Source organism: Balaenoptera borealis, assembly GCF_965194805.1.
Source record: "Balaenoptera borealis genome assembly, chromosome: 1".
Taxonomy (NCBI): Eukaryota; Metazoa; Chordata; class Mammalia; order Artiodactyla; family Balaenopteridae; genus Balaenoptera; species Balaenoptera borealis.
The window spans coordinates 50,840,633-50,862,463 of record NC_138860.1 but is presented as its reverse complement, the minus strand read 5'-3'; the positions used below and the strand labels follow the sequence as shown (position 1 = coordinate 50,862,463).

The following is a 21,831-nucleotide window of genomic DNA, read 5'->3' as shown; positions in this document are numbered from 1 at the left end:
AGCTAATGATGCATTCCTCTTTTAAAAGCTTATAAATCTTTTCAACATCATTAGTTATTAGGGTTACAAAAATCAAAACCACGGTGAGATACCATTTCACACCTACTAGGGTGGCTATAATAAAAAAGACAGACAATAACAAGTGTTGGTGAGGATATGGAGAAATTGGAACCCTCATACATTGCTAGTGAGAATGTAAAATGGTGCAGCTGCTTTAGAAAGCAGTTTGGCAGTTTCTCAAAAAGTTCAACATAGAGTTACCATATGACCCAGAAATTCCACTCCTAGGTATAATACCCAAGGGAATTGAAAACATATACATACACACACACACACACACGTGCATGAATGTTTATGGTGACATTATTCATAATAGCCAAAAAGTAGAAACAACCCAAATGTTCATCAGCTGATGAATGGATAAGCAAATGTTGGTATATCTGTACAATGGAATATCATTCAATAATAAAAGAAATAAAGCTTCTATATGTGTTATAAGGTGGATGAGCTTTGAAAACAAAATGCTAAGTGAAAGAAGCCAGACACAAAAGGCTACATATTGTGTGATTCTATTTTTATGAAATGTCCAGAACAAGCAAATCCATAAAGATAGAAAATAGATTAGTAGTTGCCGGGGAATAGAGGGAATGATGTGGGGAGTGACTGCTAATGGGCACAGGGTTACTTTTCAGGGTGATAAAATGCTCTGGAATTAGATAGTGGTGATAGTTGTATAACTTTCTGAATAGCCTAAAAACCAGGGAGTTGTACACTTTAAAAGAGTGAATTTTATAGTTTATTAATTTTATCTCACTTATAAAAGAATATAACAAAACTTTTAATGCAACTTTAATAAGAATGTTCTGTATTGTTGGTTATATATTAGGCTTCAATCCTTCAGAGACCAAGATTCGAACACCTGATGGGAAAGTGTGGCAGGAGGCTGAGTTTCAAAACATGAGTAGAGAACTGTATCGTGACTTAGCACTTCACTTTGCAGGTGAGTGTAGAGTGTTCCTAGGTTTTGAGTGTTTTATCATGCATACTGTCTAACGTGCAATACTTAAACATAAAATTGTCACCAAACTAAAGATATTTCCCTTTACTAACTGCATGGTATACTAAAGTAGTGATGGTGTCAGTTGTAAGACTCTTCTAGCCTCTGGGCTCTGCTCCAGGGTTAAAATTAGCATACATAACTGATGAGGCAGAAACTAGGCTATTTTTAAACTAAGGGTCTTTCTGAGTTGGACTTGTCTGATTTGAAGAAAACATAGTAGAGTCTAGTTGAAGTTTACTTCTACTAGACCTCTGAGATCTTTGAAATGGTCAGTAATTTGGCAGGCAGCAGATAAGATAACTAACATGAAGGCAAAATGCAGGAAGAGAAATGAACATTATAGGAAGGGAATAATGATAGAGGATGGAAGGAGTAACTTATGGAAGATTGGAAGAGGGAAATAGGAAGGTCATACTCATAATGTTACTACTATTGAACACCTTGTATGATTCTGGGCAAGATGCTACTGGGTACTTAGTCTTCTGAATGTTTTACAGTTGAGGAAATGTAGGCCCAAAGAGTAATCTTCCCGAGGTTGCATAAAGTTAAGAATCGAAGCCAAGGTTCAAAACCAAGTCTGTCTGACTCTAAAGCCTGAGATTTTTCTAGTAAGCCCCAGTGGAGATTTTGCTAATAAATATTGTGGCATTAACTGTCCAGTCCAATTTTCCTACTGTTACTGTTGGAACACTATTTTCAGAAATTTTTTCCCATGTGGAAAGGAAATATAATAGTTAAGAGCAAAGATTTTGGAATCAGTTTACAAGGGTTCAAATTCTGGCTCTGCCACATATTAGCTATTTATACTATCTATGTTACATAACCTCTCTTCCTTGGTTTTCTCATCTGTAAAATAGGAATAATAACTATATACTTCGTAGAACAGTATCATTATAGACTAGTGGAATGATGTATGTCAAAAAACTCTTAAAGAGGTCTGCATATTATAGTCTGCCTTCTCTTTTGATATGGTGGGTGAACTCTGCCTGGGCTCCTATCTTAAACAAACCCATCTACTTGTGTTTTATATTCCATTTGCTCTTGTGTATTGAAGGACATTACTTCAGCCTTGTTTTCTTTCTTTTGCATCATCAAGTTTTCCCTCTGTACGAGGTCATGCCCATCAACATACTGTTTGATAACATGCTGTTATCTCAGCCATCATAAAAGAACCCCTCTTTTGGCCCTACTCTTTTTAGCAACTACCTTGTTTCTCTTCTTTTACTTACAGCAAAACTTCAGAAAGTTGCCTTATCTTCATTGTCTCCAAGTTTTCTCCTCTGTTTTACTCTTGAAACCTTCTGTTAGGTTTTTGCTCCTACATGTCTGTGGACTGCTGTTATCAAGATCATCAGTGACTTCCACACTTCCACATTGCTAAATCCAATGTTTAATTCTCATTTGTCATCCTACTTGATCTCTCAGCATCACTGGACATCACTGATCACTTCTTCCTTGAAATTCTTCACTTGGCATCTGTCTAGGATACCATAAGTGTTTAGTTTTCCTCCTAAGTCTAGCTGCTCCTTTTTAGTTGTTTTTTTCCTAATCGACTCTCTGATCTCTGAACATCAGCAGGTCCTGGTCTCAGTGCTTGGATCTGTGCTTCTCTTTTCTTTATTTTTCTTTTCTTTTTTTCTTTTTCTTTTCTCTTCTTTTCTCCTCCACCCCTTTCTTTTTCCTTTTTTGTTTTTTAAATTTTTTGTTTATCTATATACAAACTAGGCAAGCTCATCTAGTCTCAGGACTTTAAAAATGCTCTGTTGCTGATGATTCCCAAATTTATGTCTCTGGCCAGACTTCTCTGAACTCAGATTGATATCCAGCTGCTAACTCTGCACCTTCCCCTGGATGCATAATAGATTTCTTAAGCTTAATATATCCAAAAATGGAGCTAGGTAACTAACTAAATGGGGTCATGGTACACCCCTTAAACTTATTCCTGTGGTAGTCTCTCCATTTTAGTTAATCTTATCTTTCTAATTGTTCAGGTCCCAAATCTTGAGTCATCCTTGATCACTCTGTTTCTCTCACACCTTATATCTAACATTGTCTGAAATATAACCACTTTCTGCTACCACCTAGGTCTAAGCCCTCCACCATCAGTCTCTTGGTTGGATTACCGCAGTAGCTTTCTAACTGGTTACCCTGCTTCTGCCCTTCTTCTAATGGGTCTGTTTTCATCGCAGCTGTGAGAGTAACCTTGTTAAAATTTAATTCAGGTCATATCACTCCTTTGCTCAAAAATTTCTTATCTTATTCTTGAGTAAAACCTGAAGTTCTTACAATGAGCTATAAAGCCCTACATGATCTTGCCCTCGGTTATGTCTCTTGACCCTAGTTCTTACTACTCTTCTCTTTGTTCACTTCATTCACACTGGCTTCCTTGCTGTTTCTTAGACACTAAGTATGCTCCTGCCTCAGGGCCTTTGACTCACATTTACTTCTTCTTTGCCCAGAATGCAGAGCTCTATATGTATTTTAAAGTACATTTATCCAGATCTGTGATTGAGATTAATTTTCAAATTTATATGTTCTGTTTATTTCCCCAGGTTGGAATTTAAAAATTAGTGAGTAGTAACTTATGTGTGTGTATGTGAAATACCTTGACAAGTTTCACTAGCATAATCATAAAAGGGCCTAATTTAGGAATATTGAGTATTTTATAAAGTTTTACGCTAGAAGGTCATGAATGTCTCAGTTAAGTAGGAATTTTTTTTTTTTTAAAGATTTATTGATTGATTGCTATGTTGGGTCTTCGTTTCTGTGCTAGGGCTTCCTGCAGTTGTGGCAAGCGGGGACTACTCTTCATCGCGGTGCGCGGGCCTCTCACTATTGTGGCCTCTCTTGTTGCGGAGCACAGGCTCTAGACGCGCAGGCTCAGTAGTTGTGGCTCACAGGCCTAGTTGCTCCGTGGCATGTGGGATCTTCCCAGACCAGGGCGCGAACCCGTGTGCCCTGCATTAGCAGGCAGATTCTCAACCACTGCGCCACCAGGGAAGCCCCATGAATTTTTAAATGAAAAGGAGTCTGTGAAAGTGCTCACCTCTGAGATTGTATAAATGCTATGATCTAGCTTGGAAAGTATTACTGTTGCAGCGTCTTCTAGTTTGTGAAAGCAGGGTGAATTTCTCAAGGATTTCCTGAAAAAGATAACAAAGAATTGGAACCTAACATTGGAGTAACGGTGATCTCTAGACTTTGCTGTAAGAGGACTTGGCATTGTAGTCTTTGGGTCAAAGAAATAGCATCAGTGAAGGTTTCTCTCTCTCTGCCTGAATCATATACTTTACACAGATTTTTCATACTGTGGGGGAGGATGAGTGGGTAGGTAGCAATTGTTATAATATTTGCTATATATGTTTCTGCTTTTCAGATGATAGCTCTATGAAAGAAAAACCTGCTGAAAAAAGTAAAGAGAAGAAAGTGGTCAAGCCAGTACGAAAAGTCCAAAAGGTAGCACAGTTATCAAGTCCAGAATGCAAAACAGGTTGGTTTTCTCAATATCAGGCCCATCCTAAAGTTACATATTAGTGAAATGGCATCTACATGGAAATAAATGTTCTCATTATTCGACACATGCAAAAATTCAGTATATTTTATGTATCATTATTTTGTATATGTGTGTTTGATTGAGGTATAATTGACATAGAGTAAGTTAAACATATTTAGAATGTATAGTTTGATAAGTCTTCATGTATGTGTATACTCATCAAACCATATATTCACCATGATGCTGAATAATGCCCCCCTCCAATTTTTTTCTATCATTATTTTTAATAGAAATTAACCAGATTAAAGGTAATGATTTTTATGTAGTGAACTTTTATATGCAAAGGGATGGCTTATGACTGTAGCTAAGTTCCTTCACTCATTCTCGTAAGAGAATAAATGTTGCACAAGAAAAGTCTGGCAGTCCATGCTAGTAGTGGTCACGCTGGACTCTGAATAAATCAAGAAGGGGGAAAAAGAGAATTCCCTAGTTCCATAGTGATTAACATTTCAGGCTTGATCCAGATTGCCTGGGATTTATAACCTGACTCTGTCATGTCTAGCTTTGTTCCTTTGGTAAATAAGTTAATTTTGGTATCCTTTGGTTTCCCCATATGTAAATGGGAAAGCAGTAGTTACTTCTCTCATAGGTTGTTGTGAGAACTAAAATAGTTAATACCAAAAGTACTCAATATAGTACCTGACACATGGTAAGCACTCAATTGTTAGGTGTAATTCCACTACTACTGATTATTGTTATTTCTAGCTATATTGAAAATGGCTATTTAGTATGTCATATTTAAGTCAATGAGTAATTTGGGTCAAGAGAAAGTGGAGAAAGTTGGGAACTTGTCACTTTCAGTTTGGAGACATTCAAACATTCACTCATTATGCAAATATTTTTGAGCACTTGCTATATGTGTGGCACTGGGGTATTCTAAGCTTAGGCAGTACAGTGGTGAGGAGGATGCACATAGCCCCTGCCCTCTTGGAACTTATAATCCTGTCAGGAAAAGAGTAGATATGTAGTTACAGTAAAGAGTAATGAATGTAGGATAGGGAACTTACGAAGTCTTATGGGAACAGGGAATAGGAGTGACGGGGCACTGGTTTCTGACCAGGTGCTTGTTTTTCTGGTCATAGACTAATCAGAAGAGTGTCAAATAACTTACTTTGTGACGCCCATTGTTAACTGTAGATGTCATACAAGAATGACCCTGGCTGTATACAAATAAAAAAATAAAATTTTATAGGAACATGAATTATCTGAATGTAAACTACACTAATTCTTACATTAAAAAAATATAACAAAGTATTTTTCATGTGATATTAGTTGTCAGGGGCATAGTTTGAAGTGAAGCACTGGGACCACTATAACTTACAAATACTGATCTTGGATTGTATTTATCCAGTTTTGTGGTGGGCTAATTCCCATGTGTGTACTGTGGCAGTGACCAAGACAGAGTCATTAAACTGTATTAAAGCTGTATTAAGAGTTTATCTATAGTGAAAGTCCTCTTTTTCTACCAATGACTGCATGAGACTATTCCAGAAAGCCAGAATTCAGAAATAACCACCCAGCATATTTGGAAGCCAACATTTATAAATAGCTACCCAGTATATTCGTGGTTGCTTGCTCCTGATTCAGAAAATTAAGCTGAAATTGAAGAGAAGCCTGCTCTCTCATTTTGCTTAAGAACATAAAGTTTCTTTTTTTTTTTTGCAAAATGAAACAAAAGTTTATTTTCTGCAATACTTTCTGTAAATTACAAAGGCGAAATGCTAAACTGCAGCATATAACTTTTCAATATTTAACCAGAGCACTTGTAATAAATATGCATCCTGAAACAAGATAAAAGGCTACACTTTGTCAGGCGTCCTACAGAATGTCTCAAGTTGTACACTCCGCAGCATTTCTGTGCGGGGGCGGGAGGGGGTGGTATTTTTTTTAAATTATAAATCAATAAAATAGTATCACAGAAAGCTTGGAAAATAGAAGAAGACAGATTAAAAACCACTGCCCTTACTTAAACAAAGTACTAGTATTATTTTGTGTATTTCCTTACAGTAATTTAAAGATCAGTAGTAGGTGATTGTAGCTGTTGTATCCATAAAATTTTATCTTTTTCTCTTAGCATCTTACGACAAGAACATTTCTGTTATTTCTTATAGAAATTGTAATTTGAAGTGGCCACACAGTACTCCTTCTAGTAGAAACATAGTTTAACTATCTACCATTCAATGTTTAGGTTACTTCTGATATTATAAAAAATTATACAGTGAACATTTTCATTTTTTTTTTCCTTTCTGTTGGATACATTTCTATTACTTGGATTATTTGATCAAGGAAAATGAGCACTTTGACATATAATACTATTTTTTCTTTTTTTTAGAGAAACTATATCCATTGATATTTCAACAAGCATGGTATAAGTATGATTTTTATAAGAGTGATTTTTATTGTAATTTTACCAGCTTTGGCTATGAATATAAAAGTATTTTCTTCTAATTTAATTAGGTTTAAAGTGCTACTTCATTATTTTCATTTCCATTACATTTCTTATATTGCTTTGCATTTAAACACTTTTACGTATTTATTTCAGTTTTTTAAAATGGTTTCTATTTTGTAAATGGTCTTTCACGGCATTTTTTGGTTTTTATGTTACCGTCTGTTTTGAAATAATGGTCTAATGTTAATTTTTTTACAATCTGAAGCTAATAAATGAAAATTTTTTCTCTTGGTAAACGGCTGTATTTATTGAAATATACTTTTATTTTTATGAAGTTTTATAATGAGGGCAATTTAAAGTGTTGATGATATTTGCTTTTTGAATGTCATTGTTTCATGCATTAAAAAGTAGTATGTAGTTTTGTTATATATCTGTAAAACATGTGAAATTCCCTGTAATACCATCCCCTTCAAAGGTAATCACTGTTATCTATTTGTTATATGTTTCCTTAAATTTTTTTTCTATGCTTAGCTTAAGTCATTTGTTCATTCAGCAGACATACATTTTACTATGTGTCAGGTACTGTGCTAGTTTTGGTAAACCAAACACTTATTATAGTTAAGACATATTATTGTTCTGTGCCAAATTGTTAGATTCAGTGCCCTGGTTCTTGAGGTTTCAGAAATCATTAGTATTTGGTACTTAACTTTCAAAGCATTTTACACTTAGTATTTGAGGTGTGTGGGTAAGTCAAGATTTAAACAAACTGTTCATTAATTTTGGGGACTTAAGTTTAAAAATAAAATTAGATTGTAAACCTTTTGACTTTGGTGTAAGATAAGCAAAAGATTAATTACAAATACGTGTATGGTTGAGTAAGATGTACTTTTTTTTTTTATATCTTTATTGGAGTATAATTGCTTTACAGTGCTGTGTTAGTTTCTGCTGTATAACAAAGTGAGTCAGCTATATGTATACATATATCCCCATATCACCTCCCTCTTGAACCTCCCCTATCCCACCCCTCTAGGTGGTCACAAAGCACCGAGCTGATCTCCTTGTGCTATACATCTGCTTCCACTAGCTATCTGTTTTACATTTGGTAGTGTATATATGTCAGTGCTACTCTCTCACTTCGTCCCAGCTTCCCGCCCGGCCCCATGTCCTCAAGTCCATTCTCTACATCTGTGTCTTTATTTCCGTCCTGCCCCTAGGTTCATCAGAACCATTTTTTTTTTAGATTCCATATTTATGTGTTAGCGTATGGTGTTTGTTTTTCTCTTTCTGACTTACTTCACTCTGTATAACAGACTTTAGGTCCATCTACCTCACTATAAATAATTCAGTTTCATTTCTTTTTATGGCTGAGTAATATTCCATTGTATATATGTGACACATCTTCTTTATCCATTCATCTGTCGATGGACACTTAGGTTGCTTCCATGTCCTAGCTGTTGTAAATAGAGCTGCAATGAACATTGTGGTACATGACTCTTTTCGAATTATGGTTTTCTCAGGATATATGCCCAGTAGTGGGATTGCTGTGTCGTATGATAGTTCTATTTTTAGTTTTTTAAGGAACCTCCATACTGTTCTCCACAGTGGCTATATCAATTTACATTCCCACCAACAGTGCAAGAGGGTTCCCTTTTCTCCACACCCTCTCCAGCATTTATTGTTTGGAGATTTTTTAAGATGTACTTCTGAGAGCTAAAATTTAAGTTGGAAATTCAATCCAATATATATATATTTGTTTTTTGTTTTTTTGTTTTTTTTTTTTTAGGTAGCAGTCATCTGATAAGTACATCTTCTTGGCGAGATGGACAAAAATTAGTAAAGAAAATTCTGGGACCTGCACCTAGAATAGAGCAAAAAGAGCGAAGAATAGCATCAAGTGACAGAAGTGGAAGAGAAAGAACTACTAAATCTGGTGAGTAATTAAATTAGTAAATTAAATTACTCAACCATTAAAATTGTTGAGCAAAGCAATTAAAAGTTGCTTGTGTAAGTACTTTGAGAGGTGAAAATACTCTTTTAAGAATGCTCTTAAGACTTTGCATTATAATTGTGAATGTAGCTCAAAAAAGAAGAAATTAGGCTTGTCTGTGGATAATTTCCATATATAGATGTTATGATGATCTTTATTAAGAATTCTGTTTGTGTTATATTAATTACATTTAGCTGTCATTATGAATAAATAGCAAAGCATCATGTAATCAAATCTTGTTAGACCTTTAGGGACCTTTAGAGAATCAAGTCCAATCTGTCTTATCTCCACAGACATAAACACAAGTAGACATTCACAAGGTTGGATTTTTTTGTTGTTGTTTGACAGATTAGGAAACAGGCCCTGAGAGAGAAGTGAGTTTTCTCAAGGGTATACAGTCAGTGGGTGACAAAATTTGATCTAGATCCACAGGTCTTTAGTTTGACCCTCAAGTCCATTGCTGATTTCTTTTTGAAACATCTTGAGTGCCATTTGAAATAACCAGTTACTTTTTCACTAACGAACACTAATTTTGGGAAATGAAATATAAATACCTACAAACCTGCTTTCCTTTCCAATGGCAAAAATTTGCCTGAATTTGAGCTTCTGGAATGGATTCAGTAAGAGATGCAATTTGGTATATAGAAGTCAATATATATTTTGTGTTTGTTCCTCTTCACTTTCATCTAGCTTATAAATAAACTCACACCGTCCTTAGCCTAAAATTAAGCCACATCAACAAACATTTAGATGATAAAATGATTGTTTTTCTATATATTTAATTTTTTCTATTATTCATTGGAGAGTTGTGGCAGCCTATAACATTGTCAGTTTTTTTTTTTTTTTTTTTTTTTTAAATTTTTATTTATTTATTTATGTATTTATGGCTGTGTTGGGTCTTCGTTTCTGTTCGAGGGCTTTCTCTAGTTGTGGCAAGTGGGGGCCACTCTTCATCGCGGTGCGCGGGCCTCTCACTATCGCAGGCTTTCCTGTTGCGGAGCACAGGCTGCAGACGCGCAGGCTCAGTAATTGTGGCTCACGGGCCCAGCCGCTCCACGGCATGTGGGATCTTCCCAGACCAGGGCTCGAACCCGTGTCCCCTGCATTGGCAGGCAGATTCTCAACCACTGCACCACCAGGGAAGCCCATTGTCAGTTTTTTTAACAACTATTTGAGGGTTTGGTGAGGGAGAGAAATAGTAACATTAAATATGCATATGGGAGAGAAATAGTAATTATTCATATAGTTAAATATTCATATCAACAGCAAGATACGTCCTTATTTCAGAAATATTAAAAGATGCACATTGGGCTTCCCTGGTGGCGCAGTGGTTGAGAATCTGCCTGCTAATGCAGGGGACACGGGTTCGAGCCCTGGTCTGGGAAGATCCCACATGCCACGGAGTGGCTGGGCCCGTTAGCCACAACTACTGAGCCTGCGCGTCTGGAGCCTGTGCCCCGCAACGGGAGGGGCCGCGATAGTGAAAGGCCCGCGCACCGCGATGAAGAGCGGTCCCCGCACCGCGATGAAGAGTGGCCCCCACTTGCCGCAACTGGAGAAAGCCCTCGCACAGAAACGAAGACCCAACACGGCCAAAAATAAATAAATAAATAAATAAAGTAGCTATAAAACGCAGGGAAAAAAAAAAAAGATGCACTTTTTTTTGGAAAGGCTATTTTTTAAAAAAATTATTTATTTATTTATTTATTCTTGGCCGTGTTGGGTCTTCGTTTCTGTGCGAGGGCTTTCTCTAGTTGCGGCAAGCAGGGGCCACTCTTCATCGCAGTCCACGAGCCTCTCACTATTGCGGCCTCTCTTGTTGCGGAGCACAGCGTCCAGACGCGCAGGCTCAGTAGTTGTGGCTCACGGGCCTAGCTGCTCTGCGGCATGTGGGATCTTCCCAGACCAGGGCTCGAACCCGTGTCCCCTGCATTGGCAGGCAGATTCTCAACCACTGCGCCACCAGGGAAGCCCAAAAGATGCACTTTTTAAAAATGCCGAGGAAGTATAGTTTCTAAGAGTATTGAAATTCTTCTCTGTTTTTCTTTCCTTCTAAGATATTCCTTAGGAGACTTTATAGGATATTTGAATTTGAGTTTAAGATACAGCGAAATTCCTAATTTTCTCCTTAGTGTGATAAATCTTAGGAATGAATATAGAATTTTAATACATCACTAACAGTTCATACTTTGTAGGCGGTCATATTGGAAGAGCAGAATCGGATCCCAGATTGGATGTTTCACAAAGACATCTTCCACGAAACTCAGAACGTTCAAGAAGTAGAGCTCGGTCAGAAAATAATGTGAAGAAATTAGTTCCATCTCTTCCAGATAATAAACAGGAGGAAAATGCTGCCTTAAATAAGGACTTTTTACCTGTTGAAATTCGTGGAATTCTTGATGACCTACAGCTGGATTCAGCAGCTCAGGCTGCAAGGCAAGAGACAGGAGAGTTACAGAATCAGAAGCCATCAGCATCAATACAAGCTCCTAGGAGTCATAGCCCAATAAAAAGAAAACCTGACAAAATAACAGCTAATGAAGATCCCCCTGTTATTTCCAAAAAGCGTCACTATGATACAGATGAGGTACGACAGTACATTGTTAGACAGCAGGAGGAAAGGAAGAGGAAGCAAAATGAGGAGAAGAAGGCTCAAAAGGAGGCCACGGAACAGAAGAACAAACGATTACAGGAGCTCTACCGGAAACAGAAAGAAGCCTTTACTAAAGTGAAAAATGTGCCTCCTTCTGAGCCATCAGCAAATAGGCGACTGCAGGAAACTTACTCCAAATTGCTTCTAGAAAAGTCATTGCTTGAAGAGCCAACTCATCAACATATGCAGGAAACACAGGTAATAGTAGTGACAGAAATACAAAGGGAAGTAATTCACAGTTAGGAAAAACTTACTTGCTATACTATTTAAAAATTACTCACCATTCCTAATATTCAGACATATGCTCAGACAGTATTTATAATAATGATGGCCTTTCATGAAGTTTATTCTAGATAAATACGATTGAAAATAAGTGCTCAGTTAGTTTCCTAGAGTGATTGTTACTGATCTGTCTCATCACTGCTGTTATATCCTTGCCTAGTTTTTACTGTATTACTGAGCAAAGTTAGACTGTATTAATAATGAAAAGCCTAGTTTTGTTATCTGTGTTGAAATTAGAGAATATCCTACTTTAGTGTGCTAATTTTATGACTATTGCTATTGTTTTTAAGGATAAGAATAACATTTGAGTCTGTACCATATACCACATACTGTTTTAAATGTTTTACAGGCTTAAGTTTCAGTAAATTCTCACAACCCTGAGAAGGGTAGGTACTACTAGTATTTCCACTTATTAGGTGAAAAAACTGAGGTTTAGAAAGAGTATTATTTCCTCCGAATTATGCAGTGTGTTAGGTGCCTTTGTTGGATTTCAGGTGTAATTTTGCTGTTAACTGTAATGGCTGCTTTTAAGACAAACTAAATTTGAATTGGTTTTATTTGAGAGAAAAAAGCTCCTGCATTTCGTGATCTTTGTAAAGTTGAAGCAACTTAATATTTATCTTATGTGCTCCTTGAATATATCTTTATGATGTGAGTCAGATAACTTTGATGTCCTTTTTTCTTAGACCAGACCAGGGTATCAGCCATCTGGAGAATCTGACAAAGAGAACAAAGTGCAGGAACGTCCCCCAAGTGCATCTTCCAGTAGTGACATGTCTCTGTCAGAACCTCCACAGCCTCTTGCAAGGTAAAAAGGGGGGAATGAAAGATGATTAAGGTTCTTTCTTTCCACGATATTAGTATAGTGGTCTATGCTCAGTGAATTTTATTGATTGACCTTCTTGTGAAGAAGAGGTTTATTTAGAAATTGGTTAATATCTTCTGATGGATACTTAAGCATGGTATACATCTATACTTACTGCATGCTCTATTCTATTGTTCAACTCTTGCCTGTTCTTTAATATCTGGTGTAAATATCAGTTCCTTCTGGGGATCACCTGCAGTTGGAAGCACTCTTGCCTTCTCTGACGTAAACACAGATAAATGTTTGTCGGATAAATGAATCACAGTGAAATTAATATTTTTAAGTATTTGTGTTGAATATTTTTTAAAAGGCATTTCTGTATCCATAACTATTCAAAATTTCTTCATATGACTCTTATATCAACATATCTTACCTCTCAAAAACTATATTTGGATATGCATATGAACACACGGACGAGGACTAAAAAGGGATTTGATTTGAATTCAGATTGGTGAATGAGGGCTATTTTACCTTAAATTAAGAAAAAAAATTTTTTTTTGCTGTAAAGTGTGCAGTAAAGTAAAAAGAAAAAAATAACAAAAAACTATTTGTCCATGAAAGTTAAGATGATTTTCAGATTACATGGTTATAAGTTATACTTTGAAATAACCGTTTTGGGAATAAAAATCAAGTCACTTAACCAGTTTTGGGTTAATACATTTGATCCTCTCGCCCCCTTGCTGCCCCCCTCACCTCCCAAGAGAATAATAATATTGATAAAAATAGCTAACATTTATTGTTTGTTACGTTTCAGGCTCTGATCTAAGTACTTTGCCTATATCATTTTATGTAATCCTTGTAATTCTTTGAGTTGTCTCAGTTAGTTTATGCTTAAAAGCACAGCATTTCTTTTCCTTGCCCTTCATGTTCCATCATTCTGCATTAGCTACCTGGAAAACTCCAAATTACCTATCTGACCTTGAAGACCTTGAAGATCTAGCTCAAAAGTCAATTTCCTTGGCTATCAGAGTTCATTGTTCCCTATCTATACCCTATTGAACTTTATATATCTTTATATTAGTACTTAACGACATCGTGTTTAGCTGTTTTTTTTTTTTTTTTTTTTGTGTTTAGCTGTTTATTCGTCTCTCATGCCTGCTAGATCTTCTGAAACTGAAGAGTAAGGATTAGGTCATAACTAGATTAAATCTTTCCATTTTTGTGTACTGCTATTCCTCTACCATCAACATAGAGCCTGCCACAAAATTGTCATTCTAAATACTTGAATTTAAAGATCTTGGGTTTTTACTCAGCAGTACCTTTTTATTTATAACTTCCTTTTTATTTCTGTTACTACCAGCTTAATTTGGGCACTAATAACCTCACACCTTGCATTTGTAATAGTCTATATTTTGTGATATAGAATCTATTCACTAGTCTTCCTTTATTCTACTTTCATAGCAGTCATTCAATATACAAGACTGCTACCACATAACCTTCAACCAAACCTTGTATTACATGCCTTTCATTTCCCTTATCACCCTGGTTACCCTCCTCCAGATGATTTTTTTTTAACTTAATTGGTAGGACTTCATATTTATTCATACTAGTTTGGTCTAAGGTTGCAGCCTGTCTAAATAACTTTGAATCATAATTTGATAATTTGTTGGGTTAGCCATGCCTCCTAACTTTCTGTCATCTACAGATTTGATAAGCATGTCTTCGTGTCATCAATCCAAAAATAATGGACAAGACCAAGGAAAAAACCTCATGTTATTTTTTCTAAGGATCTTCTAATAGTTAACACCAGTCTTTAACCTTTGTATAGTATTCCTTAATATACTATACAAGGGAGGTTGTCTATAATCTGGAAATATAAGTGAATTATATAATGTCATCTAGGACATCTTTATTCTGTTTCTAGCCTTTAAGGATGCCCTATCAATTTTTCTTATAACTAGATTGTAATAATCTCATTTCTTTAGTATGTACAATGTTAAACATAACTGTTTGGTGTTTATTAAATATGTGTTGGTTAGAGTAATATCATGCCTACAGTCTTAAGCATTTCTCTTTTTTTTTTTTTTTTTTTAATTATTTATTTATTTATGGCTGTGTTGGGTCTTCGTTTCTGTGCGAGGGCTTTCTCTAGTTGCGGCAAGTGGGGGCCACTCTTCATCGCGGTGCGTGGGCCTCTCACCATCGCGGCCTCTTTTGTTGCGGAGCACAAGCTCCAGACGCGCAGGCTCAGCAGTTGTGGCTCACGGGCCCAGCCGCTCAGCGGCATGTGGGATCTTCCCAGACCAGGGCTCAAACCCGTGTACCCTGCACTGGCAGGCAGATTCTCAACCACTGCGCCACCAGGGAAGCCCTAAGCATTTCTCTTTTATGTAACATTATTTTTAAACAGAAAGGTAGAGCCAATATTGTAAAAAATTTTGTCCACAGAGTTTTAAGGGTTATAATGCCTTCTCCTCAATAGTTTAAAAAATGTGTCTTAGTTGAAGAAAGCTGTTTACAAAACAGTATGTATGATAAGATTTCATTTTCGTGAAAATAACATGAAACACAACATACATGTAGAAAAATGTTTAGAAAGATATAATTCTTTTTTTAAAAGTTTATTTATTTATTTATTTATTTATTTATGGCTGCATTGAGTCTTCATTACTGCGTGCAAGCTTTTCTCTAGTTGCGTCGAGCAGGGGCTGCTCTTTGTTGCAGTGCACGGGCTTCTCATTGCGGTGGCTTCTCGTTGCAGAGCACGGGCTCTAGGCGTGCGGGCTTCAGTAGTTGTGGCACGCAGGCTCAGTAGTTGTGGCACACGGGCTTAGTTGCTCTGCGGCATGTGGAATCGTCCGGGACCAGGGCTCAAACCCATGTCCCCTGCATTGGCAGGCGGATTCTTAACCACTGCGCCACCAGGGAAGTCCTAGAAAGATATAATGAAATAGTGATAGTGCCTCTTTCTCATTGGTTAGCTATGAGTGATATTTATCTTTTTTATCCTTTGTCTGTCTGTCTTTTTTTTTTTTTTTTTGCAGTGGCTATGCATTACTCTTATAATCAGAAAAAACAAAACTTAAAAGAAAGGTGGCTTAGTTTTGAGGTCCTGTGTTAACTAACATATTGTAACTTTTATTTCCAGAAGGGATTTGATGGATCCTACATGGATGCAGCCTGACAGACTGAGTCCACGAATCCACCATTCTCAACCACAGCCTCTTGTTGGAACAGCTGGAAATTTACTTTCCCATCTCTTGAGTCTAGAGCATGTAGGAATTTTGCATAAGGATTTTGAATCCATTTTACCAACTAGGAAGAATCATAATATGGCTTCAGGGCCATTAACTTTTACACCTCAACCATATCTGACCTCACCAGCTGCTCATCCAGATGCCTTGTTAAAACCTACTGCTAGCCAATATAAGAGTAAACTGGATCGTATTGAAGCCTTGAAAGCAACAGCTGCTTCTTTGTCCAGCAGGATTGAAAGTGAAGCTAAGAAATTAGCTGGGGCTAACATTAACTATGGGTCAGTATGGAACACTGAGTATGATGTGCAGCGAACACCCCAAGAAGATGGACATTGGACCAAGGCTATAAGTCCACCTGTGAAAGAGGATGCAGAAGATGTTTTCTCTGCTCGAATTCAAAAGATGCTGGGAACCTGTGTATCTCATGCAACTTTTGATGATGATCTTCCTGGTGTAGGCAACCTTAGTGAATTTAAAAAGCTTCCTGAGATGATAAGACCTCATAGTGCCATATCAAGCTTCAGAATGAGATCCCCTGGTCCCAAACCAGAAGGGCTGCTGGCACAGTTGTGTAAGAGGCAGACTGACTCTTCTAGCTCTGATATGCAAGCTTGTTCTCAAGACAAAGCCAAAATGTCTCTTGGTTCCAGCACAGATTCAGTGAGTGAAGGGCCTCTTCTTAGTGAGGGTAGTCTCTCTGAAGAAGAGGGAGGTCAAGATGGACGGTCCCCTTTGAAGTTAGCAGAAATCTTAAAAGAAAAGGAATTTTGTGCTGGAGAAAGAAATGCTTATGAACCCATCAAAGAGTTTCAGAAGGAAGCTGAAAAATTTTTGCCACTCTTTGGGCCCATAGGTGGTACACAAAGCAAAGGACCATGGGAAGAACTGGCAAAGGGAAGTCCACATAGTGTCATTAATATTTTTACAAAATCATATAAATTATATGGAAAAGGTGAGAAAAATAAGTAACCCTTGTAATATTTGTATGTTATCTTAAGATAAATTATTTCATAATTCTGTACAAGATAATACTTAACTATAAATTTTCATCATTCATTACAAGGATAGTAGAGATTTATTATTGTCCAAATTAATCTGAGTTATCTGCAAGCTTCAACTAGAGTATTCTCATTTAATCTTTAAAATTTTAGTTTTTAGCTGTTATTGTCATAAAACAGTGGTTGGTGGTTATAGAAATTTTGGTCTAATTTAGAGAAATTCATAGGTGATGTTCAGGATTGGTATGTATCAAGTGTATACTAGGTTTACTGTGACCAGAGTTATATATTTAGATAGAAAATAAGTATATTTCTTAAAACAGTGATTTGTGTGTGAATCACTGGGAATATAGTGGTCAAGAATTGAGAGGGGCAACTGCAGTAACATTTCTAATGTGGAAACAGATCTATTACTGTTTGTCAAAACTAATTTTAAAAACAGACTTCGAGAGTAGTGTAGCTATATATTTGGGTCCTGAAACAATAACTTTTAAAGTTCCCTTTTTATCCCTGAAATCCTGCAACACAACTTTTCCTTTTCTGTGGTGGCCTCAATTCCTTCAAGTCCCTTTCTCTGTTCTTCTACTGTAGGTGGATTCTACACATCTTATGCTAGTATAACCTTAGAATTCCCAGGTTGGAGAGTGAGGCTGAGCCCTAAGTCAGCCATGGATACTGTGGTTTTTCATTTCCATTCTACATAGTGAGCAACTTATCTGACAAATGAATTGATTTCATCTGTTCAGCTTATGCTTAATTGGGTACCCCATTGCATTTTCCTAGAATTTATATTTAGCCACTTCAGTATGATCTTGTGCAGACCTGTATGTGCTATTGATCTCTTTTGTTTAACACTTATTTCTATAGGTGATAATTTTAAAGTTCTTTGGATACTAAAGTTCTTTTGGTTAAAGCAAAGTGCTTTTAAATCAACCCCCTCAATTTTTTTTCACAAGAAAGTTGGATTTGTTCTTAAATCCTTCTGTTAGATTTTCATTAAGATATTATACTTAAATGTTTAGAGTTGAAATGATATGTTATCTGGGATTTGTTTCAAAGTAATATTTGGGGAGAGTTACAGATGGAGGGAATAGGAAGTTTAATTGAAACTAGATTGGTCATGTGTTGATAATTGTTAAAGGTGAGTGATGGATGCACTGGTTTCATTGTATGATTCTCTCTACTGTCATGTATGTTTGAAAATTTCCCTAATAAAAAGTTAAAAATGTACTGTTAGGTATAAAGATTAACTTGAAAAGAAGCCCTAATAAAAGCAAACTAAAATGTCCCTAAATCCGTGTTGTTAATCTCCAGGTTATGGAAAGTGTTGCTTATAGTTTTTTAAATTTTTGTTTTAAAACACATTTCAATTATTACTTTTGACAGGATTTGAAGACAGGTTGGAAAGAGGAACATCAGCATCACGGCCTTTGAATGCCATCACAACCCCTCTAAGCAGCATTTCATATGAAGATGATTTTGTCTCCTCTGCAGGGAGTGGGACTTTGACAGAAAAAAAGTCAGCTCTTGAACCCAAGTAAGAAGAATATGTTGACAGTATGGAGCAAAATCTGAAGAGTGAGAAAAATGTACAAATGAGAACTATGGTCTGAATATTAGTCAAATTTTCCTTGTTTAAAGATAGCATAGTGGTTATTAAGAGCTTGGGCTCTGGATCCAGACTGTGTGGGTTTAAATACTGGCTCTCCTAATTATTAGTTGTTTGTCTTTGGGCATATTGCTTAATTTCCCTGTGCCTCAGTTTTCTTCTCTGTTAAAGTATTACGAATATTCAGTGAAATACAAAGTATGTAGAACAGGGCCTGGCACATAATAAGCAAAATACAGGTTGTTATATCAATCTGTGAATCCCCAGTAGAGGTTAGTATTGGGAAAACTATCCCATGGTATATTAATGTGAGATGATTAAGAAATGGTTTTCTGTGATAGAATTGAAGATGACTAGATAGACCCTTGACTTCATGATCCTCAGTAATCAGTAAATTTTTTTATAATTGGGATAACATCTAAAATTTTGCAAATCTTTGAAAAATAGCAATATTATAACATTAATACTTATTGAGCACTTAATGTACAAGGCCCTGAGAGGACTGAGTGGGCTTTACCCGTATTAACTCATTCTTACAATAGCCTGATATAAGTATTTTTGTTATTATTCCTACTTGAGAGAGGAAACTGAAGCACTAAGGTTGTTACTTGTACAGCGTCATATAGTAAGTGAATCAGATTTTGTCAGAGAGAATTTCCTCCCTAAATTTTGTTACCGTATAAAATAATCTGTAATTACTCACATGCAGTGTAACTTTCTTCACAAATTACAAATTGTAATGCACATAAAATTATTGGATGATCTTTTAAAAATTAGTTATATCTAGCTGGATTAATGAAAATAAGTATTATTAAGATTATAGCAGGAGAAGTATAATTTTAAATTTTGAACTTTAAAGAAAGGACTAATTTTTAAATCAAGACTTGCAAGGATTTAATTGTGTTGACATTTAATATCACCAGTCAATATGATTTATTGCATTTTATTTCTCAGTTGAAGTAGAGCATATTAAATTATTGTTCCCTATAAGATTATGAGAAGGAAAATAATAAATTATAAATTTGAATAGAAATTGAAGCCACATTTTTCAGTATCCAACATTATATTTTTTTCTCTTATGTGTCTGAATTACCCGTTTTTATTGGTTTCACTTCAGTAAAAAGCTGCCTGAGACTTTTCTCAGTAGTAAATTGAGTCATAGGCAATGATCCAGGTTTCTGGTAGTAAGAAACCAAGAAAAGTTTGATTATAGTTATATTCTCCTTGTGACTAAATAGAATTTAAAATATCTATAGTTTGAGCTGTGATTTGAGACTTCTTATTTCTTGCTTTAACCACTATTACTTATTCTTTGACAGTATTGGTAGTAACAGTTTAGGCATTCAGGAGGATCATTCTAGCAGGAAGTCTGCCTATGATCTTTCCTCTGTGGATGTTACCTCCCAGCACTCATCAGGGGCCCAGTCTGCTGCATCATCTCGTTCATCTTCTTCTTCTAAAGGAAAGAAAGGAAAAAAGGAAAAGATAGAATGTAAGTGGAATTCTAAATGGTAATTTTTTTCTCTTACCAGTGACTTTGTGATAGTGATCTAAAGTTATGAATTCATTTCGTAAGTTAGATGAATTTCTTTATGATAATGTAATTGGCTTTCATATTTATTTATCATTACAACAATACCTTTTGATATATGACATTATAAATCTTACGCTTAGTACAAAAGGAATACATTAACAATGATAAAAAATTAAGGATTGTAGATAAATAATCATGCAAGAAACATAAATCTCTATTGAGTCTTCTGCTCAGAGGTAACTACTATTAATGTTTTTGGTGCCTATTTTTCCAGTATATACATAAAATCAGGCACACTCCCACATACATTTTTATTTAAAAAACAGAAATGAAATCATATTGTCTTGCAACTGCTTTTTAAAAAACTTTATATCATGTACATTTCTGAGTGTTATTAAATAAATATAATACTCAAGTTTCCTTATCTATAAAATGAAGATGATAATAGATGCTTTATATGGTAATTTCGAAGCTTACGTGTATGTGTACATCTCATTTGCTCTGTAGGCCTAGAGGTGAGAAGATAACAGTAATTAGGCAAAGGCCTCTTAAGCTCACTGGATGGTCCCTAGGGAATGATTTTGCCTCCAAAATTATTTTTTCTGATAGTAAAAAATTGCTCATTGAGTTAAAAAAAAAGGGGGGGGGGAGAAATCTGTAAATATAGAAAATATTTAAAAATTAAAAATCACCTGTATTCCCTCTACCTAGAGATAACCAATGTTAACATTTTTTTAGATTTTATTTTAGTTTATTGTGGTAAAGTATACATAATGTAAACTTCATCATTTCAACCATTTTCAAGTGTACAATACAGTGCTGTTAAGCACATTCACAGTGTTGTACAACCATCGTCATTACCTAATTCCAGAACTTTTTCATCATCCCATGCTGAAACTCTGAACCCATTAAACAGTAATTTCCCTTTCCTTCCTTCCCTGAGCCCCCGTTAACCACTGTTCTGCTTTCTGTCTCTATGAACTTGACTACTCTAGGTACTTCATATAAGTGGCATCATGCAATATTCGTCTTTGTGTGTCTGGCTTATTTCATTTCGCGTAACGTCTTCACATTTCATCCATATTGTAGCATGTGTCAGAATGTCCTTCCTTTTTAAGGCTGAATAATATTCCATTATATGTATATATCATGTTTTGTGTATTCTTTCATCAGTTGATGGATATCTTGGTTGTTTCAACCTTTCGGCTATTGGGAATAATGTGGACATGAACACTGGTGTGCAAATACTATTTGAATCCCTACTTTCAGTTCTTTTGTGTATATACCCAGTTGTAGACTTGGTGGATCAAAAGGCATTTGTATATTTATTTTTTTGAGGAACTGCCATACAGTTTTCCATAGCAGCTACAACCTTTTACATTCTCACCAGTAGTGCACAAGGGTTCCAGTTGCTCCACATACATACTAAAATAACCCTTGTTGTTTTCTGGGTTTTTGTTTTTTTTGAAGAACAGACATTCTAATGGATGTGAAATGTTAACATTTTTAGTAAGAATCCTTCCAGACAATCAGTAGGCGTATGTAAATAGAAAACGTTACATGTACAAGATCACATTTTATGTGATATTTTTTTCTGTTAATGGGTTACAGATACCTTTCTATGTTAGTAAATATGGATAACCCTTTGTAGTGACTACCTAGTGGTCTGTTATTTGGATAAATTGTAATTTATTTAGCCAATTC

The 21,831-nt window shown here is 35.8% G+C and overlaps 1 protein-coding gene and 1 long non-coding RNA gene across 5 annotated transcripts in view; both read left to right on the top strand.

Annotated features, from left to right (window-relative positions):
• CEP350 (centrosomal protein 350) overlaps positions 1-21,831 on the top strand; it is a 137,020-nt gene that overhangs the window by 25,772 nt on the left and 89,417 nt on the right. For all 3 annotated transcript variants that reach the window (XM_082340925.1, XM_082340924.1, XM_082340923.1), the window contains exons 7-14: positions 887-1,000; positions 4,437-4,550; positions 8,786-8,932; positions 11,185-11,840; positions 12,611-12,732; positions 15,878-16,938; positions 18,371-18,521; positions 19,913-20,085. In XM_082340925.1, the coding sequence (XP_082197051.1) occupies positions 887-1,000; positions 4,437-4,550; positions 8,786-8,932; positions 11,185-11,840; positions 12,611-12,732; positions 15,878-16,938; positions 18,371-18,521; positions 19,913-20,085 (2,538 nt within the window). The remainder of the gene's footprint in view (positions 1-886; positions 1,001-4,436; positions 4,551-8,785; positions 8,933-11,184; positions 11,841-12,610; positions 12,733-15,877; positions 16,939-18,370; positions 18,522-19,912; positions 20,086-21,831) is intronic.
• On the top strand, positions 8,943-11,171 carry LOC309605082. Of its 2 annotated transcripts, XR_014231223.1 has the most exons (3): positions 8,943-9,819; positions 10,145-10,308; positions 10,661-11,171. It is a non-coding gene; the product is annotated as an uncharacterized lncRNA (long non-coding RNA). The 2 variants fall into 2 exon arrangements; XR_014231224.1 differs by lacking the exon at positions 10,661-11,171 and having other exon boundaries at positions 10,145-10,611.